This window comes from Petromyzon marinus, chromosome 6 (assembly GCF_048934315.1).
Source record: "Petromyzon marinus isolate PM22_M1 ecotype Great Lakes invasive population chromosome 6, UKy_Petmar_22M1.pri1.0, whole genome shotgun sequence".
In the NCBI taxonomy this organism is placed as follows: Eukaryota; Metazoa; Chordata; class Hyperoartia; order Petromyzontiformes; family Petromyzontidae; genus Petromyzon; species Petromyzon marinus.
Genome location: NC_133672.1, coordinates 11,457,558 through 11,485,380, shown reverse-complemented (window position 1 = coordinate 11,485,380; position 27,823 = coordinate 11,457,558). Strand labels below are relative to the sequence as shown.

The 27,823-nt window shown below is 40.0% G+C and overlaps 1 protein-coding gene across 8 annotated transcripts in view; it reads right to left on the bottom strand.

Annotated features, from left to right (window-relative positions):
* RRBP1 (ribosome binding protein 1) overlaps positions 1 to 27,823 on the bottom strand; it is a 35,226-nt gene that overhangs the window by 5,782 nt on the left and 1,621 nt on the right. For 4 of the 8 annotated variants that reach the window (XM_032947969.2, XM_032947968.2, XM_032947973.2 and 1 more), the window contains exons 2-20: positions 26,189 to 26,719; positions 25,494 to 25,955; positions 18,706 to 18,851; positions 15,686 to 15,808; positions 15,127 to 15,279; positions 12,106 to 12,212; positions 11,416 to 11,557; positions 10,713 to 10,863; positions 9,066 to 9,277; positions 8,198 to 8,275; positions 7,930 to 7,967; positions 7,365 to 7,455; positions 6,189 to 6,269; positions 5,386 to 5,478; positions 3,603 to 3,686; positions 3,145 to 3,234; positions 2,457 to 2,549; positions 1,968 to 2,039; positions 845 to 928 (exon numbers count right to left, since the gene is read on the bottom strand). In XM_032947969.2, coding sequence (XP_032803860.2) covers positions 845 to 928; positions 1,968 to 2,039; positions 2,457 to 2,549; positions 3,145 to 3,234; positions 3,603 to 3,686; positions 5,386 to 5,478; positions 6,189 to 6,269; positions 7,365 to 7,455; positions 7,930 to 7,967; positions 8,198 to 8,275; positions 9,066 to 9,277; positions 10,713 to 10,863; positions 11,416 to 11,557; positions 12,106 to 12,212; positions 15,127 to 15,279; positions 15,686 to 15,808; positions 18,706 to 18,851; positions 25,494 to 25,955; positions 26,189 to 26,669 — 2,781 coding nt within the window. In that variant the 5' untranslated portion in view covers positions 26,670 to 26,719. The remainder of the gene's footprint in view (positions 1 to 844; positions 929 to 1,967; positions 2,040 to 2,456; positions 2,550 to 3,144; positions 3,235 to 3,602; positions 3,687 to 5,385; positions 5,479 to 6,188; positions 6,270 to 7,364; positions 7,456 to 7,929; positions 7,968 to 8,197; positions 8,276 to 9,065; positions 9,278 to 10,712; positions 10,864 to 11,415; positions 11,558 to 12,105; positions 12,213 to 15,126; positions 15,280 to 15,685; positions 15,809 to 18,705; positions 18,852 to 25,493; positions 25,956 to 26,188; positions 26,720 to 27,823) is intronic. The other 4 variants (XM_032947975.2, XM_032947971.2, XM_032947970.2 and 1 more) reach the window with 4 other exon arrangements.

Sequence of the window (27,823 nt, the reverse complement as noted above, 5' to 3'; positions counted from 1 at the left end):
CTCCCGTGTAGTTCTGGGCTGATTCCTCACCGTTCTCATGATCCATACTCTCGTCTCGATGCATTGCAACTCCACGAGGTGAGATCTTGCATGGAGCCCCAGGCCGAGGGAGATTGACAGTTCTTTTGTGTTTCTTCCATTTGCGAATAATCGCACCAACTGTGGTCACCTTCTCACCAAGCTGCTTGGCAATGGTCTTGTAGCCCATTCCAGCCTTATGTAGGTCTACAATCTTGTCCCTGACATCCTTGGAGAGCTCTTTGGTCTTGGCCATGGTGGAGAGTTTGGAATCTGATTGCGGACAGGTGTCTTTTATACAGGTAACAAGCTGAGAATGGAGCACTCCCTTTAAGAGTGTGCTCCTAATCTCAGCTCGTTACCTGTATAAAAGACACCTGGGAGCCAGAAATCTTTCTGATTGAGAGGGGGTCAAATACTTATTTCCCTCATTAAAATGCAAATCAATTTATAACATTTTTGACATGTGTTTTTCTGGATTTTTTTTGTTGTTATCCTGTCTCTCACTGTTCAAATAAACCTACCATTAAAATGATAGACTGATCATTTCTTTGTCAGTGGGCAAACGTACAAAATCAGCAGGGGATCAAATACTTTTTTCCCTCACTGTAGCTGCAGCTGAAAGTAAAAACAAATTATTAACAAAATACAAGCACAATTAAAACATGTTTTGGCTCGAACAGGAAACCAACACGTCTTACAGCAAACAAAATACATAATACATTTGCAACACAAAGTTAGATATCCACAACTTTCAAGTATCAATCTCTCACTCAGAATTAACAGTGCCTCCATGAGATGGATAAGGGCTGGATGTGAGGCTCACCTCTGCTGTATGAGCCGACTGCTTTTCGCTCTCGGCCTGAGCTTCTGTCAATTGCGCCTCCAGCTTGCTCACCGTGGCCTGAAGCTACGCCAAACACCATCCAAGGCAATACCGTCAATGGACTAAAACTTTACTTACATGTGCTGACAAAGAACGGATTTCTGCTTACACACCAATCCCTCACCAACTGCATTTTTCGCATCCGTGGTATTTATGTATCCACGGTTTTCCTTTGACATACCAATTTCATAACCGTGGTATGGAGTTTTGTGTATCTGCGGTTTAGCACAGCGACCAGCACTTGTAATTTCAAATCACCCGCATCTGTATTCCCTCCGTGCATCATCTACTTTCCCAGCTTCCACCACTGCTCTCCTTCCACCATTAGGTGGGAGTAGAGGGTGGGGGGCAAAGTCCCTCTTCCTTCCAACAACCACCTTTGCCATCACCTCATCCTGATCAAAGTCATCATAAACGTGGACTTCAACCCTCAGTATTAAAGTTAAATAACATTATTGTTTTTAATTATGTTATTTTAACATTTGTTTTTTAGTATGTTGTGTATTTTATTTGTGTTTAATGAAGTAACGGAAAAGTGATGGTGGCTGCGGTTGCCTGAACCCTCTATTTCCCATAAAGGCCTTAGTATTACCAACCGCGTTTTTGCCGACCATGGCTGTTTTCAGAGACATCACCTCCGTGGTTGGCGAGGGTTTGTTGTGCGAGTTTAATCTCAATGCCCCCCCAGAAAAGTGAGTTTGTAAGAATATTGCATTTTGCATTGAATAAGGTGCCATCGTTTATATGGAGTGCTGTTGCCAATAACATCTGACAATCCAGCACTATTGGCTTAACAAGCCTGAATCAGCTGATGAGACCCAGAAGGTAGACACCGCTTCAGTTTTATAGCTTAAACAAATGCTGTTGAATACTTTGGTCTGGAAGCCAATAGGCTGATGAATAAGACATGTTTCAAAAGTAGACATATAATGGAGTACTGCATATATGTGCTTTTATAACATAAAAAAAACAAAGTCCTAAATTAGAGTACCAATATGCCACTAATGTTAATAAAAATGACAAAACATAAAAACAAAATGGCAACTGTTAACAGATGGTGTACCTGCACAGAACTTTGGGCTTCTCCTTGAAGTTTGTGCAATGACTCCTCCAGAATATGGACACGCTCCTGTGACTAACGCACACGACACAATCCATCTTTGCAAGTACAACGAGTAGTTTTTAAGTATATTCAGGAATATTTTTAGTGAAAAGCTTATTCTTATTTTGCATTGTGTGTTGCAGAGATAAGCAATTGCTTTGTGTCAGCATCATGGTCTAAATTTTCCACGTTTGAAAATGTCCTCATCAGCTACATAACTGGGAAACAGCAATGTCTGCCCCTCCTGCGAAAACTTAGCAGGACCCTCCCGAATGAGTTTTGAAACTCAGTGAGGCGGCGGCTTTCCTCGATAACCAAGAATAATAATGGTAAATAATAGCCCCAATAAACCCCGAATCAGTTTATATGCAGTGTATATAGTGTGGCACATGTAGTGAGAATTCCCTTGAAGGCGCTGCTTTAGTGTGCGAGTCAGCCAAGAGCTCAAACCTGCTGAAGGCTGGACTCGGCCTCGGCAACCTTACTTCTCCATCGCTGCTCTTCCGCCTCCACACTTCCCTGCAGCTGCTTCAATATGCCCTCCTGAAAAAACAGAGCCAAGCTTCAAAGCGCAACCCCTGCGGTGTAATTACACAGTTGTTTGCCAACATTGCCATCCGAACATACCCAAAACGACTTGCTTATACTGCATGAGATGAAGATGAAAGTTGCGCGTTTATAAAGATTGAATTTCATGGTATGATTTTCCCACTATTATTATCAAGCATCTCATGATTCACCCCCCTTGTGATTTAATGAAGTCATATTTAAGAATACTTTTTTTGCTATTTTGTTAAAGATAGAAGCTATAATGGATGCAAACTGCACATGAACAAATTACATAATAAAAACAAAACTATTTTCGTTAATGCATACTTCAAACCAACGTAGTTCCATTTTTAAATGGTGAATAAATACATCCTTATAAATCTATTCATAAAATGTAATTAACTTATAAATATACGTTCATTATTTAATATTAAAATAACAGTGACAGCTACAGTGAAAGGTAATTTACTAAATATGAACTATGAAACTTTTACTAATCGACATAAAATACCCAAACCAATGCATCACAGTCCAGTTCCTAGACCTGTGTGGAAAGGGTATCAAGTGTGCAGGACCTGACCAGACTCACCGTGTCAGCCAGCACTGTTTTGTACTTCTCACACTCGGCCTGCACATGTTTGCGTGCCTGGTCTGCCTCCTCTAGCTGTTGCGTTAGCTCCTGAAGGACACCCACAGACAAAGTTAATCTTACCACTCAGCGCAAGCAATCCGCAGTGGCGTCCAAAGAAGCAGATGTTTATTTTTACGTGTTTAATGATGCTCCTTTTCAAGACCCCGACTGAGGCTTTGCAGCAGTTAGAATGTTGTTATGTGTAGAGCAATGACTCAAGTCTGATACGAATGAAAAACTAAACCTTCACTAATTTTCCTCTTCATATGGCGACTTTATTATTTTTTAAAATGCATAATACTTGTGTAACGAAATCTGTATGAAGTATTCCATTGGTTAAATTGATATGCAAGCAAGGAATCATTATGAGACAAGTTATAAATGAACATCGAGAAACACCACTGCAGTTATCGCACCACAGACGAGGGCCCAGCTTCCTTTTGCTGCTTGAGGCTCTCCTCTGCAAGCTTCTCAAACTCCTGCAGCCACTGCTTCAGCTTCTGCATGCACACCAAGGGTTAAACACACGCAGGCTGAGTTCTCCATTGTTCCTGGGTCAAGAAGAGCATCGGGTTGTCCTTATGAATAGCAACGTGGTTTACAAGGAGGCACACGACCACACACCATTGACTTTAAAGCTCTCATAAATTTGGATGATAAAGGTCTCCTCTGTAGGTGTTGATATTCATTAGCACCTTCTAGAGGTGATCAAATGAAACGATATTTACCCTCTATTTTTCTTGGGCCACATTGGTCAACAAATAATTCCTGTATTACTCCCTTGTATTCCTGGGATATTTTCTCATAGGAATTATTTGCATTTCTGCTGTATTTATAAGTTGAACAATAAGAACACCCTGTCATAAGAATGTGGAATTTCCCACAATGGCACAGAGCTCTGAAAAGGAGATTAGCACTACGCCATGCTCATGAGCAACAAAATATATTTTACATTGAATAACAGAGCTGGACACCTCACTGGCATTTGAATAATACATTTACGTGCTACATCATTACCATTATCATTTTTTGTTATTTAAAATTTAAACATAAGTAGGTAGTGCTTCATAGCTCATGAATATAAAATGACAGTCAGATTACCACTGGATTACAACTACTGGGTATTACTGCATTGGTGTAAAAAGACAAATTATAATCAACTAACAATAACGACTCTATCCTTTTTCATTCAGAAAAGAACCTCACATGCATGTTGCTAAGCGACCGACTGCCTGATACACGTGGTTGGATATTACATTAATATATGCCGCCCTATTGCATGTTTTTTCATGTCCTGTGCAATATGCCGTACTACTGGAGATAATGTACTTATAACCTGGCATAAAAACCAGTCTTTCCAGGCGTTTCAACAGGGAAAATGTGAACTATCAATTATGGTGTTCCCATGACCAAACAATGCATCATTCTTGACATCTGCAATTTTCCACAATGCAATGTGTCACACAAATGCTAGCAAATAAATGGTTGAGTAAATATTGAAATCATTTTAACTCGTAGAGTCCAATTTCATCCAATCAATGGCAGCAAGTGGTCATAAAAAACAATAAGCTGTATATTGTTTTCTTTGTGGAACGTTTCACCTCTAGTAGATAAAGGGGGACATCTGTATAAATATATACACGTAAGTCAAATTTAAATTGTCCCCTTCCTGACACGGAATGATGGATATGCAAAGTCTAAACCCACTTCACACTAAAATAGAGTACTATATTTACCGGCGTTACAGCAGGTATTCCAAAAGATTGCACGTTCCTCTATGACCCCAGACAATTACTCAGCATTGCAATATTACTTTGCTTAACAAAGTGTAGGAGTATAAATAGACGCATATCATAGTGTTACTGCTGCAAGTAGAACATTGTACATTAAAGTACAAGATACACACTTATCAATTTCCTGTAATGCAATGTTTTATATACATAACCAGGTGAAATCCCATTATGCTTGAATTGGAATGCATGACATACAAATATACTGCATAAAAAAACACGTTAGACTATATATCATTAATATCGAGACTTTCCATGGTGGTATGTTAGTTTTTAACAATTTTTATAATTCGCGCTTGTTCAAGACAGGACACCAGATTTTGCAGTGTGCATGGGTAGGACGATGGATACACATGCCACACAGGGCATCGGCGGCAGTGCAATGATGCACCGCAACCCTGCGCTATACCGTCTCTGCAGGGACTGGTACGGCGGGGAAGAGATTCTGAAGCGTCTCTCGTGTGTGCCGCTCAATTTCCTCCATCTTCTTCTCCAGAACCTCCTGGGCAAGACGACAAATCACATGACTTGCATAACTCTCATGACAAACCACAAGCACTTAATACATTACTCGTAGGCTTTAAGCATAACAGGCAGCAAAGGAACATGCAGTGTGTTTATAATGGAAAAAAGTCAACATAAGCAGGGTAAGATTGGGGACGGAGAGATAATGTCCGTATTTCGATTTAAAGCTTTCGTGACTGCAAGGATTAATCTTATTTGGTTCTTTCGGTAAAGTCACGTAGAATGAGAATAAAATATATAGAAAATAATCAAAATAATCAATTTATTATTTTATTCTCATTCTACGTGACTTTACCGAAAGAACCAAAGAAAATGTCCGTATTTTTTTTATTCTTAAGTTGTGAAAATGTGACTTGGCATAATATATACTCTTGAATGGGCTTCTGAGTAAATGAAACAGACATGCTCGAAACTGCTTTATAGTGAGCTTTAATAAAAAACTACATCGAAAATAGTAAGTATTATTGCCATAGTCACCATTTTAAAATATAAAAAAATACATATTAAAGCGTGAGAAGAAACAACATAGTGGTCCACTCATTTACATTTACTTGCCAAATTATATTTATTTAAAAAACCTATCTGTACAATTGCAGCATAATTTCTATACTGTTATGGAAAACTAAATTCGAGGACAACGTCTGAAGAGGTGGCAGGGTTCATTAGTTACACAGGCAAGAAAACCACCTTAGCAGTCGAGCTTGCACTGCTCAGCTTTTCTGCTGAATTGACAGCTTCCATCGCTTTCCAGTTTTTCTCTCGCAGATCCTGTTTTAGGGAAGGCCACAATCTGCGACTATTGTAGAGAAATAAGCACGTTCCAAATGCCATGCATTGCACGCGGTTGCGCCAAGGTTACATGAAAAACACTTACTTCTGAAGCGATAAATACAAAAAACCATGCCAAGGGTGCATATTAATGCAAGGCATACAGAATAACTGCCAGAGTACAGTCAAGCAAAACAATGTATAAAGTAATGTATGTGTTCTGTACGCACCAATGGCAAATATTACTGGAAAATGCGTTTGTTTGTAGCACTTGCCTTAAATTACAATTACAGGCACAAAACAGTAGGCAGAGGGTGCTGATGAGCAAAAATATGCAAGACACAATGTGGCACGCTGTCGTGAAACCTAGGCGGGAAACAATGCATCGATTCATGTAGATTACTCACCCCATGATACAAGCATTTGTTGAGTGTAAGAATCGATATATATTTTATTTGTATGTGCTTTATGTCATGGGTTCAAGAGACCCTTGCAGCAGATAGAGGACATGATATTCCCCACAACGTGAAATAAACAATTCTTGAATATGATGGCGACCTTGAAACATGACAATTCATCAAATTGGCTAGTGAGGGGGGCGAATCATTACACACCTCATGAAAGGACCAATGATGGTGGGGACACATTCTTAACATTAGTTCATGCGTCTTTCCCAAATTCAAAAAATCTCATGTTAACATTTAGCAGACAAGCATTACCATTATTACTGCGATGCTTGTTTACTCAGGGTCCTGCCAAGTCTTCACAGTAGAGGGCAATGATTGCTATATATAATCCAACTGACTAATTTGCAGGGAATTTTTCATATTTGGGAAACTTGGACCACCGTGTCACTGGCACAAAATGGCCTACACTTACAAATGGTGCAACGGGATTGTTTAACATCCACTGCGAAGCGAGAGCTCGTATCTTTTTGTTAATACACCCGAACCATGAACCTCTGCTACAAGGAGTGAACGCACTCCTGTTAGGCCACGTCACCTGCATGACAAAATAAAGGAGACCTCCCACGAGTTTACCACCCTCGAGTTCCTTTCAGGTGAAATCTCTGCCAAGCAGTGGCAAGTCTCTTACGTTGTTCTTCTGCTTCTGCTGCTCGACACTCTCACTGAGCAACAGCACCTGCTTCTCAAATGCGGCCAGCTGGTCGTCACGCTCCTTCACCCTGCCACACAAGTCATGTTTCGTTTCAGCGCACCTCCATTAAAAGCTCTCTCCCAAGCCCGCAGCAATAAATCACTTCCCACTTTACATGGAATATTTTCCTAACACGAACAGTTCAAAGTTCCAACCAACGTACAACTAAATTATTGCATTTAGCCTTTATAAGTGCAAGTGGCCTGTGTGCAGTGATGCTTCTGCTTGTTCTCTAACATTTGTTTTAAAAGGATGTTAAAACATAATTAGGTTTTATTCTTTTCTTAGCATTTTAGGCAGCATGTAATGTTTACGTTAATGCTTTTTCAGCTACAATACTTTCCAAACAAAAAAAGTTACCATCCATTAAGAAAAACAATATTACAGTTACTCATAAGCACATTAATGTAATGCTTTAATTAGAACTAAGAGCTGAATAAACAAATACGAGTCTTCTAAAACGGAAAAAAATGTGCTGAAGACGTTCTTTCTTTTTACTTACTGAGTCTGCAGCTTCTGAATCTCTTCCATGTGAGATTCCTAAAAATGGAATACAAACTGTTATTGTATTTTTTATTAAACACTATAAGAAAGCTTCATTTATATGAAAAAGAAGATGAATTCGCAATTACAGGCAAGCCTATAGTTTTGCAGAAGTATGATGGGTCACCAACTACTAATCATTGATGAAATGAATGAGACTCTACAATGAAGCAATGGAACCAGAAAACCCCTTTGTAAAGCACTTCTACCAAAGCTGCTCCAGATACCTGTCCAGCAAACGGAGTCAGAGACTCTTGTAGAGTTTCTAAGAGATTTCTTAGGGTATCATTCTCCTCCTGCAACTCCTTGTGTATACATGTATTTGGCAAAGAGAAACAGCATCACATTTATATTTTAGTATTTCACATTTAACATGATAGTGTTGAATGTTTCACTTACAGGTAAATGATAAGCCTCTTTGAAGGGGACAACAATCAATCGCATGTAAGTATGCTTAACCATTTTTGGTTTGTCAAATATATAACAGGACGTACACGGAATACAAAGATGATTTACAACCTAGTTTGTAAGTAAGCAAATCGAAAACATTTTACATTAATTATACAGAGTTCCATAATTAAACTATTTAAGTGAAACTAGTTTTTTTACATGGTAAGGGCCACTGTGCTACATCGCTCTTTTTTATACGCGACCTGGCCTAAAATTATCGCCCAATTAAGTGGCTTATCATGTGGAAATTTATAGCAGCCAAATATTCTAAATGCACGTTTCTAAATATGGAGAAAAAAACGGAGGACCTGGACAAAAATCCACACGACGACAGGGAGAACATGCTAACTCCAAACATAGGCATCAAGGTTTGGATCGACCTCACGACCTACAGTATACCAGGCTAGGTAGTTAACACCACTTTCTAGTGAAGACCCAAAATTGTTGGTGTTTACCAGGGACAAATTTATCACATGTACAACAAGCACAGTTTCTCACAAGGGCAAATAAAGATAATATTGAATCCAACTGAAAATAAAAATCAACTTCAACATAATGATGAAAAAGGTAGAGTTAAAAAAGAAAACAATAATTAATCTCAGATTCAAAACACTCAGTGGGGCCACAGATGGCAGTGGTACGGACCTTAATCTCACTGATGACACTGGCGTCAATGTTCTGGCTGGGCTCCTTCTCCTGGCTCGCACTGGCTTGCAGCAGGGCTTCCACAGAGCAGATCCTCTCCTGCAGCTGCTCCTTCTCACCCTGGCTGCTGGCCAGCTCTGCACGCAGGCCCTCCAATTCGCGCTTCTGCTGCTCCGCTTGCTGCTCTGCCGCCGACAGCTTTCCCTGCACCTCTGTCGCCACGAAAGTGGGAAACGCACACAGGCAAAGTCCCGAGCACAAAGTAAATCTTCACGCACCGACACTTTAGAATTCCTCGCAGCCATACCGAGTAGCAGATTTCAAACATATTAGTGGTTAACATAGCCAACAGAATCACAGGATTCACATACATGACAAGAACAATGTAAGCTTTAGTTTGGAAAGCAGCAAATCAACCAATATTCCCAACGAATAGAAAAAAAGTATTTAATATTAATGTAGAGATATATACCTCTATGTTATGTCGAGGTAATATGTTTCAGGAGCTTTCCTAGCTTAAAATAAAAAATATATATGTGCAATTTCAGATAATATATACCATGATTGTCTTCTCATGACCTAACCCATGAAGTATGCACATGAATAGTGCACTGAAAAATGCTTTCTAAGGAAATTATTCCAAGCAGCTTTCTCAAAGAGCACCCACACCTCTTTAGATATATCCATGTAAAGGTGCACTCATTGGGGTGATTAAGACCAAAAAAGCAACGTTGTCAGTTAAGACCTCGGGTTGTAAGGTCACAGGTCATGAGGTGACATCACAGAATTATGAGCAGTGTGCACCCTGAGGGTGGCACAGAGATCAGAGTGCTGAGCTGGCATCACAAAGATATTGAGTTTTAATTCAGGAAGCAGCTGCCTTTGTTAATCCAGGTTCTCAAATTTTGTGATGGTCTCAGCCTAGTCACAAATGAATGCAGAAAAAAACTCCACAAAAAAATATTCTGCACTTAATGTAACTAAAATTAAAAATCTAAGTTTGACTATCAGGTGAACATTACTCAGCGGCAGGGCAGGTGGAAAAGTATTACTCCTAACACGGATGAGATATTACTTAAACCATCTAAGAGGTAGCGCTGTTATATCTGCTTCTGTGGGCCATTATTCTCCATTATTAAAGGGTTGCACTGCTCTGTAAGAAAGCCGAATGGATCTCATGACAAAACGCCAATAGCCCAATTGGTATGGCACTGGGAAGAGGAAAACAGTGTGCATCCTGTGAGTGGGTTGCTGTGTACATAGATAAAACTCACAGGCATGACCATGGGCTGTTGTGTGCATGCATGTACACAAGCAGATGAGGACCTATGTTTTGTTGGTACAGACTTCAACAGGCTGTTGGGGCAAGTGTTCTCAGTGAACATCTGTGAATGTCAGCACATCACATGAGGGGGTGAGTGGCCCAACACCAATCCCGGCCGCCTTTGTCTCACCAGTGGCAACGTTTACACACAGCACCAGGTACTCATTAAAGGCTGAGTTGACCTATGGCAGGCTCAGAATCTGTTCAAATATTAGCCACTGTTATTGGTTGTGGCTGTGAATTGAACTTGAGTCACTGGGTTCTTAGCGCAGTGCGATAACCACTGCGTCATCGAGTGTACACACAGACGTGGGGTGACCCACCACCGGACTGCTGCAGTGAAGATTGCAGCTCTGCCTTGCTCTTCTCGATGTTATCAGTCAGGCTGTTCACATTGGCCTGGGCCTTGCGCAGCTCAGCCGCCACTTCGTTGACACGCGACTGCAGTGCGCTCACCGACTCCTGCTGTTCTTTCTGTCTCAACCGATACACACCCAATATTGATGAAACCAGTATCCCAATCGAATTCTGACTCCTGCATGTATCACAATGCCAACACTTGTATCTCACACACAACAATTGTAATTTGAGTTCAAATGTCGATGATCTGGACAAATGATTATTAACGCTATTTATGTATGTTGAACTTCTTTCGCTCTGTACGTACTGTATTTAAAGAAAAGCAATATCAGGAAGTTAGAATTTTTGTACATACCTTATATTCAATTAAAACGAATGATAATTTATTGTGCTACACAATGTAAAGAAAAGTATCCATATAAGTATTTGTGAATGAATATAAATAACTGATAGACAATTTTGAAAGTGAATTGGCCATATTTTCTAAATAACAAAAACATATGATACATAAGCCAAGGTTCAACAACATCAATGGAAACACAATCAAGAGGTCAAGGAAACTTTCTTGACATTAGCCTCAAGGCTAAACAGACCGGATGTAAAATAAATGTAGGTGCAAGGGGCACAACATAGCTACGACTCATAGACGTGGCCCATTAAACAAACCTTGAGCTGAGCGATCTGCTGCTCGTAGCTAGCAACGGTTTCCTTCTGCTTGTCCTCTTTCTGCTGGCTCATTGTCTTGTCATGCAGCTCTTTGGTCAGCCGAGCGCAATCCTGCCGCAGCTTTGCCAGCTCTGCATTGGCCCTACAATGCACACAAACAACTGTATGCTAACGACCGCTATTATGTGGTATAGATGATATAGCTAGATGGACAGTGTTCTCAGTGACTGTATGGGCATACAGTATTTAAAACAAATTTTTCATTTAATGAATTCAAATACTTTAGTTGGGTTTAAGGTTCAGTAGCTATGTTTAAAGGATGTGACAACACAATAAAGGAGAGTATGTATAGCACTTGTAAGAAAACTATTGTCTGGCTTGATGATTGAACATTCTAGTGATGTGAAGAGTTTATACATTTGGAAGGCACAGCTAAATCGGAAAACTTTTTAAAGACTTTTTTGAGATCTTGTTGGTTTCCACACTGAGTACCCTTACTCATAAGTTCCTTATTTTGGGATTATCCCCTTCTTTGATGTAATTGTGTCATTATTGTACAGCACTTTTAGATGCAATTGTATGAATGAAGCATATGATTGTGTATATATAGTCTTCCACAAATAACTTAATATTAAGGAAAAGGACTTTACACATAATTTAGTCAATGTTACAATAGGCTGAAGGCCTTACTTGCTATCCAATTGGCTGGTAGAGTTGGTGAGTGCCTCCCTCAGAATGGTGTTGTCCTTGCGCAAGTTGGTTAAGCTCGTATCCAGCTCCTCCTGCAGCTCTCGCACCTAGAGCCCAACACAAAAACAAAGATCCCCCTATAATCTTAACAGACTGTTGGGGCAAGCGCTGTCAGCAAACACCTATGAACGCCAGAACATCATACGAGGGGGTGGGGTGGCCAGCACCACGCCCGGCCGCCTTTGTCTCCCCTCGTGGCGATGTTTTTACACAGCACCAGGTACTCATTTGAGTTTGAGTAGACCTAGAGGAGGCCCAGGACCGGTTCAGATAATTGTCACTTGTGTTATCCATGAACGGGAATCGAACTCGGGTCGCTAGGTTCGTAGCGCAGCGTGCTAACTGCTACACTACCGCTCCCCAACACACACAACACCATCGTGATCACTACCCTTTTCACAACCATCAATCATAAATGGCATCCGTGCATTTCATAGTACGATGGCTTTGATGCTGAAAAAGTCCATCAACTGTAGGTCACCCCTTTGTGTTGTGGGTGGCTAGCGAGAGTAATTATCAAGCTGGCACCAGTCGAAAAAATTGCTGTTTTCTTTGCTCAAGGTTTGTGACGCTTTTAGCCTTACTTTTTTGCTTTCTTCTCACTTGACTACCTTCCCTCAGCCACTTTGGCCCGCCTCATTCACCTTAGATTTCCAGTGAGGCATTTCACTCGTTATTGCTTCCCAGTTTATACCGCTTAAGATGAAGGATTTTAAGTTTCTCTTACAACCACATTAGCTTGAACAACACTGCAGAAGCAGTTTCTTTTGCCAAGTACAAAACACTCAACAGTTATCCCATGTGTGTACATACACTAGATACATGTGTTTGGAAGTACTTTTTAAGGGAACAAACAATATGTTTGGATCACTTAATGAGCCATACTTTCCAAATTGACTAAGAGCCAGTGAGTCACGCCAAAGATGTCTGCCAATCAAGTTTAATGACCCCTGGGAAATTAATTTATTGAAATGAAAAATAAATTTCGCAGCCCAATTTCATGTCACTGAAATAGAGATTGTCAAAATAGTCACAACAAACTAGTAACATATATTATCTGATTAGAAAAGGTAAATATAAACCAGTGTTATTGAATTAAATGTCAACTTTTAAACATGGTCTGTTGCATCCATAATTATAAGTATCATTGTGCAATTTTTACTATCACAGCCAGTGCACCTGTTAAAAAATAATAAATTACTATTAGTTGCCATCACGTTCTTGTAAGTCAAGTTATACCTGATTAAGATGGACCAGCAAATGGCAGAAAGAAATAGCATGTGGACATGGGTGCTTTGACTCATGTTTATAGAACCTGTTGATGTTAATAAACAGATTCGGTTGCCTGGGAGACTGCATGTCACGCATGTCATTTGCAAAGACATTCTGAGAACAGACACAGGAGACATTTATACAGCAGCATACATGTTTACAACCACTTATATACAAACACCAACTTTCAAACCTAGAGAATGCAACACTGCACAAGCACATCTAAACTCACACAATAGGATCAGACACTAACATGTGTTATATAAACACTAGAACATGTCTAGCATGAATATATAATGGTGAATATAGACATATCCATCAAGGTACTAAAGCATTTTTAAACATGTCCTTCTGAAGAAAGAACATAGCAACATTGTGCTTACCAACATACCCCCAAGGTACACACAGGAAACCACATGAACCAAGAACATAGCTGGAAGTGATGAATAGATGTAGATGTTTGTTTCCATACCCTGATGTTGCACGGTCAGGGTTGATAACGATTGTGTATATTTTAAGATACAGAAATTCTTTTTTTTTATTACAATTTTTATTCACCAAAACCGTCAGCACTTTGTCACATGAAGTTTTAACGACAGATATTAATTGGTGCACTAATCATAAATTGACTGCAGGAGCAATGCTCACTGTTGCCAGACAGAAATGTGCTCAGAAATAAATAACATTAAATGCTCTGCATTGCATCACAAAAACACTTCAATTGTCATTACAATCACTTAGGTGATTGCAAGCATAGATGTACTGTGGTGCACCAAACAGCACTGTGAATAACATCTAATGGTGCAGTACAGCATGTGAAATTGTGCTATGCATTGGCTATCCCACATGCTAAAGTACATAGCTAAAAAAATATGAACTGATATTCACTGGTGTGCTAAAACAATAGAAAATGTGTTTATATTACTAGTGTGATAGGCATTAACTACACATTATACTATTACATTCTCATTCACATTGACTGTTTCCATGAGGAATAAAGGTATGGATGCAGCCCTGAAATGTCTTTCTCGTGTCACTGCTGGGCCTCTAAAAAAGTTAGAGAGTCCCTTCAAGAGGGTAGTTAGCCTACCCTTTCACACTGGTCAGACATCTTGACAGAGGTGGAAGTGTACTTACGCTTTCCCTTACCACCCATGACCTGCTGATCAATACAGTGGATTGATTATTTTGTTTAGAATGTTACTAGGACATCACAGGCAGAACATATCCAGGAAAACTCAGTTGCCTTTACATCTACATTCACATCACACAATTGAAACACTGGTTATCTAAAGTATTGAGGCCAAAACACACATTCAAGTAAGCAAAATTAATGTGCTGCCTGCGATAATTAGGAGAGCCATTCTAAGACCAAGGGACTCTTTTCAGGAGGGTCCTACATTTGGGATGCATTGTATGCTTTTAGCAATAGTAGGAAACCGGAGAATCTGTATAAAACCTAAACAGGACCAGGAGGAGAGCAGTCAGGCTCCACAGGAATCGAACCCAGACCCTTTTTGCTGTGAGGCACAAATGTTACCACTGTGCCACCATGCTCTACAAAGCCGCAAGGCTGTGCTTGAAACTTCAGACAACAGTGGGGTCCCATCCACACGACACTTGTAGGAGGAGACATGCATCTGTGAGGTTGCACTGGCTAGCGGAGCCACCTGCCCCCGTATGGGTCACCTTGGCTTGCAGCTGCTGCTCCTCCTTCGTGTGATCCTCATAGCTGGCCTGCATGCGCGCCTGCAGGGCCTTGGCTTCACTTTCCTTGTCATTCGCCTGCTCACGGAGCTTGGTCTCCAGGGCCGTCCACTTCACCCGCTCTGCGGTCACCTCCTGCAGAACCATTAAGCAACACATGCGATCGCTAATGACGCACACCGACACAATTTTACAGCTAACATTAGACATGAACTGGGACCTATTAAGATACCTGAGAAATGAAAACCACCAACAATGGCCCACTGTCAAGGTACGTGGAATGAAAGTGCGTGGATTAAAATATCTGCACACTTCGTCATTCTGTAGGGTAACAATGCCCAATAGCTGGCAATTACAAAATGATTGAATAGAACAACTGGAGCAATCCACTGTGAGGATTACCACAAAATGTTACCTTGTAACTAAGAACGAAATAAAAAAACACATAGCTGAAAGCATTAGTATACTAACCTACAGTTTATAATCAACTCACACTAACAAACTGCGATTATACAATTGTGTCATATGTCTAGTGGCTCACCTGCGTCAGCTGCTTCAGCCTGGCCTTGGCAGCAGTTGCCTCCTCCTTCTCAGTAGACAGCTGCTTCTCTCTCTCCTCCAGCTGTTTCTTCACAGCTGCCACTGGGTCTCCTTTGGCACTAGCCTACGCACAGTCAGCACAGGAGTCAGAGTCAAAACACATTAGCTACTTTAACATCATGAAAGTAACACATGGCAATTGTCTATTCCCTGGACTCACGCATATGCAACCTGGTTTATTCTGTAGTTCGCTGCACATTCAGGTGCTTGTTCATGTTTATTAAAAGTCATAGCCTTCTAATCAACATTAATAAGCATGATTTTATATCTATAAAAATCTAGACCTTTAACTCTATAATCAGAGTTGTAATGATTAAAACTCCTCTAACCTCCACAATCATTTGATGAATTGCTATAATTTAGGGTCACAATATTTCAGAATTGATTGCATTTGGTCTCATTTTTACTGTACATGACTTATATGTATGATTTAAAAGACATTATTGCTACACTCATGATTCCATGCATATATAAGTGGAAAATACTTTAAATCGATTAATTTATGCATTGTTACATGTTTAGTTGGTTAAATTCAGGCGCACACTGGACTTTGGAGACAACACTATTTATTACCTAACACAACAGGTAACACTTAACATAACGACTTAAGGTGGTAGCCACCGTTCCTAACTTAGCAAACCCACGGGGGTACTACATCACTAGACCAGGACAGCCCAACACGCTGCCTGGTCCACTAGCGAAGACCGGAGAGCTTCATCCCAGAGATGACCCAGCAGAACAGCGCAGACCAGCCTAGCTCTCCGTCCACGCCCCGCTTACAACCACTCTGGTGTGACCAACTCCGCCCCAGGCCACACCCCCCTTCCCGATCCTTCGGGAAGGCCCGAACCCCAACCATGTGACCCCCCTGGGGCCCCTGGCCTCCCTTTATCCAGTCACGTGTCCTTTTGGGTTCACACAGTGTGTCACGGCCCGACACAACCCCCGTGACACCTGCCTACAGCCCCCATACCGAGCCAATACAGTCGTTCTACTACACATGTCTAATAATACATTCCACAATACCAAGTTAAGGCAGAAGCTGGTTCCTGCGCAGTCCGAAGGTGAGAACAGTATCTGTACAGCCCATAGTCTAAGGTTTAAATTAGCCCAAGGTGCCCAAGGGCTCAATTAACTGCACAATTACTTACAACTAAATCCTGTTTGTAGTTTAGGGCCATGGTAACCCAAAACAACATCTACCAAGGTAGCTTTGTAAAAAAAAAAGGAACTGGAAAATATACAACATTAATATTAACATGTATTAAAGCATACACTAAAAGCTATTTTGAGAATAGAATTCGCGAAGCAAAATAGGTGAGTAAATGTTTAAGGGAAGTACAATCAGCCGTGCACATCACAGCAGTTTGACGTCACCAGAGGCAGCAGGACTCGCCTTACAATACATTTAAATGGCCTCCCATAAATCTAAACCATTGTGCGTATGTGTGCATAGCAAGGTTCCATTGTCAGTTTGCGAGCACAAGTATAAAACACCCACTTTGTATGACATTAATTCAACCAATTCAGCAAAAACAATACGCTTGTGCCTCTGACACCCACAGTGGTCACACAAGAGCAGTGGAGGTGTATTTTCTTCATCGTGGTTGATTCCTTTTAGCCATGCATGTGTTGAACATTTGTCTCTACACAACCTAGTAGAACATACTGTATATCGAAGCACAATGTACATTGGAGTTCAAGATACATTACATCTGTAGAACACAACAGTGGCTCTGATCACAGGAGAGTAAACACCCAGCAATGTACAGAAATGTTTATGGAGGCTACGTTACCGGTAATCAATTTTAAGACCACCAGTCAGATTTATAGTAAGAGTGAGAAGCAACTTTTTATACATTCGCATGCATAAGCAAGGTAAATTGATGTGTCACTTGCACTTGAACAAGAAGTGGAAAGCCTCAGAGCACTTGACTAGTTGTGTATTCTGTAAGCAATTCGTGTTAGAGTGCTGAGCCTGCTCCATGTATTTGTACACATATTACTTTGTTACAAAATATTTATATTTAACTATGAGCGCTATCTATTATCATTGTTATTAACTTTCATAAAGTTTTAGGGTCAGTGTACTTGCCACCGAGCCAATTTGAACAGAATAGATGTTCATTTCCCACAGCTGTTCGTTTAATTTTAAGGCTAAATTACAAAAGCATGTCAACTACAGGACTTCGGAGTGGGTGTTAAACCTTCCTGCGGTATATGTCATCAAAACCAATCCCAAATTATAATTTTTCCACATCTGTGGTAGCGAAAGAAGCATGGTTGGCTACGTCCGGTGCGAATTAAACTCAAAATATGTACATACTGAGCTGGTACTGTTGAGAACCTGGCTTTAAATCCTCGTGGCTACCTGCGATTTAAGTGGTTCCCAAGTGTAACAAGTTGAAGGACTGAAAAAAGAAGCTATGATGTCTAATTTGGTTTTTCACTTTGATTAATTTCAAGAGCTGAGAATTAAAACATTATTTTGATGCATATGTGACAAAGATTTCTATAGAACAGGGCATGCGGCTAATTGTTCCCTCTATTGTGTAAACAAAAAAGATAGAAGCATTTCAGATGTATTCAATGATATTTCCTTCTGCTAGCTATGCCATACCAGGTTAGGTGTGAATTGTTATATGAGAGCTGCAAATTGATACTTGTTAAAGAACACTCCAATGGTGGAAATTGGCAGGTCACATCATGAGTACAACTGACAAAAGATGGAAGAAAAAAAATAACAACCACGGAACGGATAAGGCAACCAAGCAGAGGAAGAATGCTGAAAAAACGAAAAGACTAAATGAAATAATTCAGAGGCCACTATTGGACAGGCACAACTTATGAAAGAAAGCAATGAAAGAAACTGGGACAGGCCTTTCGTCCAGCAGTTGTCCAGCAGTAGGCTGAAAACAACAAGAAAAACATTGCTATTATCATTGTTACGGCCGATGTTACCATGTGCCAGGTGCCATGCATCCGCCCTCCAGTCTTCTCCGTCAACACCTCCATGAGCCTTTCAGCCTCGCCCTGGCTGAACACCATCCCGCTCACTATGTCCAGCAGTGTTCTGTACGGGACGGCGACATGGCCTTCCGCTGCACCTGAGCACGGCCAGGTGAGAGGACATCACTTCAGACACTGACAATTGTTTAATGCACAGCCCCCATACACTGCTCAATGTAACCGACTGTTGACTCATTAATAATGGGTTTTTGTTTAAGGGGGTTGTAAAAATGTATCTACACGTGTTGGTGGTTGTTTGACCTTACTCTCGCAGGTAAAACATTCAAACCCATACACTGCAGTTTATTTAAAATATGTAACCAAACAAAATATGAGTTTGTCGATTTAAAAAATCTTAACAGATATATTTCTATATAATACTGTATTAATGAAGTGCAATTGTCCTCAAGTTTTGACCACAAATGAAAATATATATCCACCAAATACTTACTATATTGCAAAGTGTAAAGTTTAACTAACACACTGCCACTAAGTGCAAACACGTTATTTATAGACAATATGACAGGTTTAATCATATTTGTGTTGTGTTATTTAATTCATTTTATCATTCGTTTCCAAATGGCTTTACAAAGTTAATTTGTGATTGGTCTTTTTATCCCTTTTCGCATCTGAAGGCCGCGATCGGTGGCGACAATGTGGAGATGCCTTTATCCAACAGTGATGATATATTGGCTAATGATGATACATTAAGGGGAGTACTGTGGCGTATATATAAATGTAATACATGTGTTAAGAATAATCAGAGTATACGTACGCATAGAGGAATACATACTATATATGTTATCCGGCAAAATACTGTATATAGACCTTTTGTTACCAGATAACATACTGCCGTATACATAACCATTACGTACTAAACTTTCTGTGGTAGATAACATTTAATATATATTATTTCATAGCTGTGCACTGGTCAGGTACTAATAATAAACTCAGCTTTATAACGCTGTAGGGAAACACACATTCTTGTAAAGTGTATATGTTTAGGGCAGTAGAATATTTGGATACAACTCCACAACAGAAAATGTATACAATGCTTGTTGAAATGCATTTGTATTAAATAGATAAACGTGGGGCGAGACACTAACATTTGTACTTTGCGCAGTATTTATTAAAGTACAGCTGCAGGAGTTGATTAAGGTTTTAACAGTTGCTTAAAAATAACAACGGCAATAAAGCTCCTGTTCCTCATTCACAATAGCATGCGTCAAAAGCTTGTCTCCACACTATTAAGGAACGGGCTGGGTTTGCTAAAGTTAATAAGGTTAACACTAAAACATGTCACACTGCTTAAGAACCAAGGCCTTGAGTTCGTGCTAATGAACTGCATTTCTCAATGAATGATTCATCAATGAAAGGGCAGTTGTGCTATCAAAATGCACACACAACCATGAGTGTGCACGGCCTTTCTGAATGTAGCCGGTGTGCTTTTTTGTTTCTTCGAGAAAAAAATGTCCCGATTCATTCAAAAACATGCATTAGTCATTTAACATTCAAATTGCTGTATATAGAGTACTGTTTCGATTTAAAGCTTTCGTGACTGCAGGGATTAATCTGCTTGGTTATTTCGGTAAAGTCGTGACTTTACCGAAAGAACCAAGAAGATAGAGTACTGTTGTGTCAGAATTTTTGTAAATGAGGGTTGATAACTGTACAGTGCAGTAAGCCAAAGAAGTCTATCACCAAAACTTGATTTGATTGGATTTATCATGTGTTGAGCATTTGGTAAAAAAAAAATTGTATTACAGTATACATACATTATCGAACCCAATTATAAATAAATGTATTATCGGCATGAGTCTGTTTTATTAAACTTCACCCGTAAAGATAGGGTTAGGAAACTTTTTAGAAAACATTTGTTCATACACAGGGGCGACCCTAGACTAGCTTCCAGTAACTGGCGCCCCCCTAGGCAAACCATGCTATCGGCGCCCCCACCCCCAAACCCCAAGAGCAGATCTCGCCTGAGGTTTTTGGTATATACTAGGACACATTTTTGCCCCTCTTTTACATTTTATGTTTTTAAGCGTATTTTTTTTTTTAAACCGAGACATAATAATTCGGTTTGTCCGTCCGTCTGTACAACCTATACATTATCGGAAATTTTTAGAAATTAATTATAATTGACATTCCCTCTGTACGCGAATTGAAATAACATAGTCGTTATTGCATTATTTCTTTGTATTTTTTTTGCCCCTCGAATTTGGCGCCCCACTTAACTTGGCGGACTAAGCGAATGCCTAGTTCGCCTATATGGACGGGCGCCCCTGTTCATACACCTACGCACTAGAAATAGGTACATGTGACTGAAGACAATTCTCCAATGCCACAGCTCGAGAAATGTTTGAAGTTGCATTCTTAGTCTTCACTTCCTCGTTATACTGCACAAAAGACGGCAACAATAAAACATCAGTCTACCATACCATACATTGTATTGCATTTTCTAGCATACAACAACCAAACACTAACATAACTACAATAAATTTCACACACACACACATATGCACATTTTGCCTAGGTCCATTGAGGAATGGAGTGTGAGGTGTGTAGTGGCCTCAGCATCAGTCTCAAGCACTGATGTGAAAGAACCCTCTTTTCACTGCACCCTATTCAAGTTGTTAAACGTCTATTTTGAGCTTAACAATGGCCTGAAGAGACACCTAGCCAACCTCTCCAAGCAAGTATTGACAGGGTATGGTCAGCACAGATACTATGTTTTTTTTATATGCAACATTCAGGCGAAGAATCAAGGACACCAACATAATCGTGGTTCCTCTGCCAACACATTCTCCTGACCACAAAGAACAGAAGCTTCCATCAGAGCCTATAATGCACATATGCATTCCTAACAATACAGACATGTACGGGTATACATTTGTATATACCCTTTCAGTTAAATCTATACATACGTGGTATAACAAAGATAGTGTTAGTATGTGTGGATGGAGGTTAGGGTGGATCGCGGTAAAGGGTAAAATATTTTACTTGTGATTGAAGGCTCAAAGCTCACAAAGCATCATTATTAAGAAAGCACATCGTGTGCTGTCAAGTGGAAGTCAAACTCACTACGGCATCATTTTCACGAGTGAAGATTACCTGTAGCTAACACTGTAATAATAGTCCCTTCACGGTATGCTTTCCATATATATAAGCTAGGGGCCAATACTTTGGTGAAATTGTGTTGAGACAACTGGTTTAAATTATAACTTACAAATGTAATACCAATTTATTACATTTACACAATGAAGCAACCTATTTCCAACTATGATACAGTCAACACAGTCGACAAAGCTACGTCATAATTTATTCAAAACTATTTTTTTCAGCGATACGTTATATCCGAGGCTTAGTTACGTGGCAAAATGACTTGTTAATGTAGGCATATCACCTGGGACTTAGACCACATTATTGGGTTTATGATTTAATGATTAACCAACCATGGAAATGCTCAGGATAGTATTAACAACAAAAAGAAAACAAAGCAAAGAGTACGGTTTAATATTATCTGCTCAACACATTTAAATGCATCAACTGCATTCGTCAAGGATGAGGATAGCAGTGGCAATACTATGCTTAAACTTCTACGAATTTTGGTAATGTGTGCCTCAGTCAATGTTTGCTGTGATACAAAGCGCACAGAATGGGATTAACGCTGTAAAACACTCCAAGTTGTTCATATCTCAGTAAACAAACCTCGTGTAAAATGTATTGTGTTCACAGAACTGGTTCGGCTGTCCACACAAAACTTTAAACAAGGCATTTCTAAATTTTACTGCAGCCATACAAATACATAATTGAAAATGCCAAACGTCAAATAGTCTCCCTTGTAAATGGCAAGAAAAAGGTCAATGGTGGTGGCGATTTTAAGTGCTGAATTCAATTGTCTCATGCCAAACATACTGGGAAAAGGATTCTTCTTGCCGTGCCACATACAGTACCTTATTTTCTGCTGAAGTAAGCCTACTTCATTTACCTTTGTACATTACGTTAAACATTAACTTTAGCAACTGATATAATAATAAAACACTGTCCAAAGACAATAAAGCAAACCACCACTGATTAAATACGTAATATCGGAGGGGGTTTCTTTTTATAAGCTATATATAGCTTGCAGTGAGGAAATTTAACCCATAATAATGGATGATAACCATCACCACTTTTAATAAGTTTTGTAAAAAATATATCTTTGTTGGAGCTATGTAAGAGAGAAGTAGTTTTGGCTATTACCGTAAATTTAATTTAGATGATAATCAGATCAACAAAATGCGAATGATGCCAGAATATGACCAACGGTGAATGCCAACTGTTACATTCTCAACAGTTGCATAAATGTGTTGAATTAGCTTTCACACATAAGGAAACCCACTGCATGAAATCGATTGGAATTTGTTAATAATGGAAGCACATAAACACGAACTTTAATAGTATAATCTACATACTTATCACTTAATCCACTTTGTAGACCAATCATTGGTTAATCCTTCATAGCTGAAAACACTTTTTGCCAAAACATTACTTATTAGGAGAAATAAATGTATGGTTATATCTGAAAAAAGCCATTTAATTTTTTACGTCCCTTATACAGGGACATTTATTGAAAAAATGTGCGCTTACAAAGGGCAAGACTTTGCAACTATGTAGTACTGTATCCTGGTCAACTTCCTCATGTGACCCTGTTTCCAGTGCCCTGCACCACTAATTACTGTCAAACTGGCTTGGTGGCCACAACTTGAGAGCTCATTCATACAACAAAATACTGGACACGCTCATTCATGTATGGCTTGTAAAGATATTTTAACAGCAATTACTTAAAGGTCGCTATTTCAAAAAGTGACCTGTCGTCGAAAGGCAATAGTGAAATAAAAAAAATAGATAACTTTCCACCCAACTAAATGTAAACAGCTTACAACAAAAATGCACTTACTCTTGAGGAAAAGTACAAATACGCAACAGTACCGTGCAATGCAGCCTGCTGAACTCGTGCAACCCCGTGGAGAAATTAATTAACGTTTTCCGGGAAAGCGTGACATCAGCAGAAACCAATTTCGTGACGTGAGGACACCATTGAGTTGTAACCATTGAATGGAAAACAAAGAACTAGACTGGCATTTTTCACCACGGCAGGTTTTAAATGCAACAAAGAAAACCGGACCTTATGTCACACGAAGGGCAATAAGCAAAAACAAAAAAGTACCGTGAGCAGAATTTGTGACGGGCAATCCATGGAGTATCAAACAGGATTTTATGCACACTGCTTGCAGGCCAAAATATTTCACCACCAAGAGCAAACATCCTGGATCCAAACACTCTCAATCCACCGTCTCATAGCAACGTATGGATCCGGCTGGCATGGCTATATTTTCCAAAGCTAACACATTTTAAATACATGGGAAATAATGCGTTTCTTAAAAGCTTGCCGTAAATATAAATGTGCTTTTAATCACAGTTCATTACATGACAAGACAGTGCGCGCCCATGCATGTAGCTGTTCCCAAGATCTAAAATTCAAATAGACGTAAAAAAATTATTTGATAGTGTAGTGCAGTACTGTCGTAAAAAATACATGTTTCCAGACGGCTAAGCTAAAACAAATGCCAGTTATTTGCAATGGTCTCATTCTTTCCATTGACCATGTGTTCCCCTGCGAGTCTGCACTCAGTCCCACGAGTGCAAATGTGCCACGTCAATGCTCGTACGGAATCTATTCCATATGTCCGCAGCTCCTTCACCTAAAAGTCACTACGTATACGTTTAACATCTCGAGTACATGTCACGTGGTTTAAGAATTAAATGAGCAAGCTACTTTTAGGAATATCATTATGAAAATATATTTTGCAAACACGATATACAGTTGTGTAAAAGTTTAAACAATAAACTGGTAAAGAGTTAGAAAAGTAATGTAAGTAATCACGAAAGCTTCAAATCAAGATTGTAAGCAATACTTTAACGCATTTCAGATGAAGATGCATTAAATGCTATATAAATACAAGTTTTATATGTAATGTACTGTGTGCATATAAACTCTAAGCAGAATTCAACAAAAAATGTCACAATTTGTAGTTGTATTATTTTCTCTCTTTTAAATATTTATCACATTCACTATACACTACCATAACAGACAATGTATTATTTAATCTTGGGGACCATTGTAGTCACGTCCAATAAGCTAAATAAAGCTATTTGGATGCATGCCGTATGGCGAGACAAGCGGATGTGGAAGATATTCTATGGCACGCACAAGCCACATCTGGCTAACCAATATGTACACCCAAACCTCAAACCAACCTACGGTAACGTTAGTGTTAAAATTAAATTACACAATTTAAGGTTTACATTCAATGTCGTTTTGGGCTATCAATATATTCCTGAAATATGAATGACTGACTAATTTCTTCCCATAATAGCTATGTCAATGTTCCACCTTCCCACCGCATTCAAAATAAATATTCAAACGGATAGTGTGAGCACTTTATTTAATACTCGCAAACAATTAAAATACTAAATGTTTCAAATCCTGATCTGACTTACACGTCAAAGCTGGCCTTTGATATCAGATTGCAAATTTTTGACCAATATGCCTTTTGTAATGTACCGTCATTATCCATCCACTTATCACCTCAATTCACCAGTCAAAACCAGTCTTCAAAAAAACCAGACTTGCAGTGGGCAATTTAACAACCTTAATTAATCTGTCTTGATTTTAATTAATCTATCAACCTTACCGGTCTCATTCTTGCCCTTCTTGTTGCTCGACTTTTTCTTCGCGGCAGGTTCGGTGGCAATTGGTGCCTTGGCTTCCTCCACGGCCACCTTGATTTCCTCTATGGCCACCTTGATTTCCTCCACAGCAGGGGCATGCGCTGGTGGTGCATCTGCTTTCGTCACGGGAGCCACAACCTTTTCAAACTTTGGCTGGGGAGCCACGACCGGCACTTTCTCCGCCACCTGTGGCACCTTAGCCGGTGCAGCAGATTGAGTGACATTCTGGGGGACGGCGTTCTGGGGTTTGGTCGAAGGTGGTGCCGAGGCCGTAGTGGAAGCCAATTTAGCTTGAATGACAGGGGCGGGTTCAGAACTATCGGGTTTTCCCTTTTTGTCAGCACCTGATTTCTTCTTGGTGTTGACAAGGTCAGGACTCTTCTTTTGAACTTCTTGTGACACGACTTCCTGCTTCTTCAGAGGCACTATTAAAGAATAACCAATGCATTTTAGTGATTATTTCTACACAACCTCTTACCTTTACGATAAAATATTTTAAAAAGTTTACAAATAGTTTAGGCTAAATTAGTATAATCATTCATGGATAAAAAATATAAACATTTACAGGATGTATATTATAAAAAAACTGTTGCCTACGTCACTAAAATAAATCATGTTGCCAAAGACTAAAATTTTCACCATATTTGACACGACGTACCTTCAGATTTCTTTCCTTGAGCTAGTCCAGCCTGGTGATTAACCTTTCCAGAAGGCCCCACTGATGGTGGAACCTCAGCAGCAGTTTGCTCGGCCTTTCCGACTTTCTTGTCGGCCTGCTTCTTCTTCTTGTCCTTGGCCCCCATGTCTTGAGACGGTGGTGTGGAAACAATGGGTGCAGACTCATACTTGACCTCCTCAACATCGACCACCAGCATTTCAGCCTCTCCATCCACCACCTGCCCATTTGGCTTCTCATCTTTCTTCTTCTTCTTGGGCTTGTCCGTCACCTTCTCCTTTTTCTTCTTATCACCAGGTTTAAACAAAAGAGATTTGTCTTGCTTCCTCTGGGCTGCAAGGGCCTCCTCAAAAGAGGTCTCCTTCATTGAGAATGTGGAGACGAGAATTATTCCCAGCGCTGACACCAGCATGAATGCGCCAAAGACTACCAAGCCCAGGGTTTGTGGGTCGTACAGGTCCATCTTCTCTGTCAAAGATGATAGCTCTTCAAATCACTGCTGCAATGATTAATCTGCAATGGCCCAAAATAAACATGTATTGATGATACATATAATACAAGCTGCTGTGGGGTTTATGTTGTAGGCATAAGACGGCAGTCCAGCTACATCCATTTTGTATTGTATTATGCTCCCACGTCTATGCTCGGCTGCACCATCCCACACTCACCAGCGTGGTGACCTCCACGACCTGCACGGTGTGGCATGGACCTCATCCAGTAGTGGTTTAAAAAAGGGCGTACACGTACACTTATTTGGGCTACAAGTGGTCATTAAAACAGTGCAATCTATGTTTTTTCATTCCAGAGGTAAAGACATTTTTTTTAGATTCGAGGTTTTACAACACATTTATGGCATCTTAAAACCATTATGAAAGGTTCAAGATTTGGGTTTTTCCGTTTTACATAACATTAAAAATCTACAGTACCAACAAAGCACAGTTTATGTAACCTTCGCCCCATATTGAAAACAGAGTTAACATGTGGAGCACTACAATTGCTCACGTCACTACTGATGGTGGAGTCTCTACAGGAGAGGGGGCCTGAGAGAGCCCTTCTGGAGGGTACTTGGCCTACTCTTGCAGGCCGGCCAAGACGTCTTGAGATAGGTAACAGCACTCAACACTTCACCCCAGCACGCGCGGATTTGACGATGGACTGTGGTTATGCCAATTTATACTGCTCTGTGGACGGACGTGGAGAGTTATAAAATAGTTACACGTAAGTTTAAGCGCAAATAATAATTCAACGTTCTACTGTATAAATGTCTTAAACAACAAATATTCCATTTCGAGTGCCAAACTTCTGCTGCTGCCGATGGAATTTTGCACTGTTGGCCCACACCACAGGTATGCTTAATGTGAAAAAATGCAAGGTAAATCACGAGACTTGAAATAGATCATTTTAATGCCAAGGAAAATGGCACACTTAAAATAAATAACGGGCCAGCTGTAGCAGTGTGGTTGTGATTACAACTAATGTAGCATGAACACTATCCAATCAAATCTCCATCAATTAATTGGCTGTATATGTGTGCATGAAGCACAAGAGAGAGAGAGAGCATGGAGCGTAAAGAGAAGCTGGCATTCGCCCAATGCAAACAGCGCGGAAGCAGCCGGG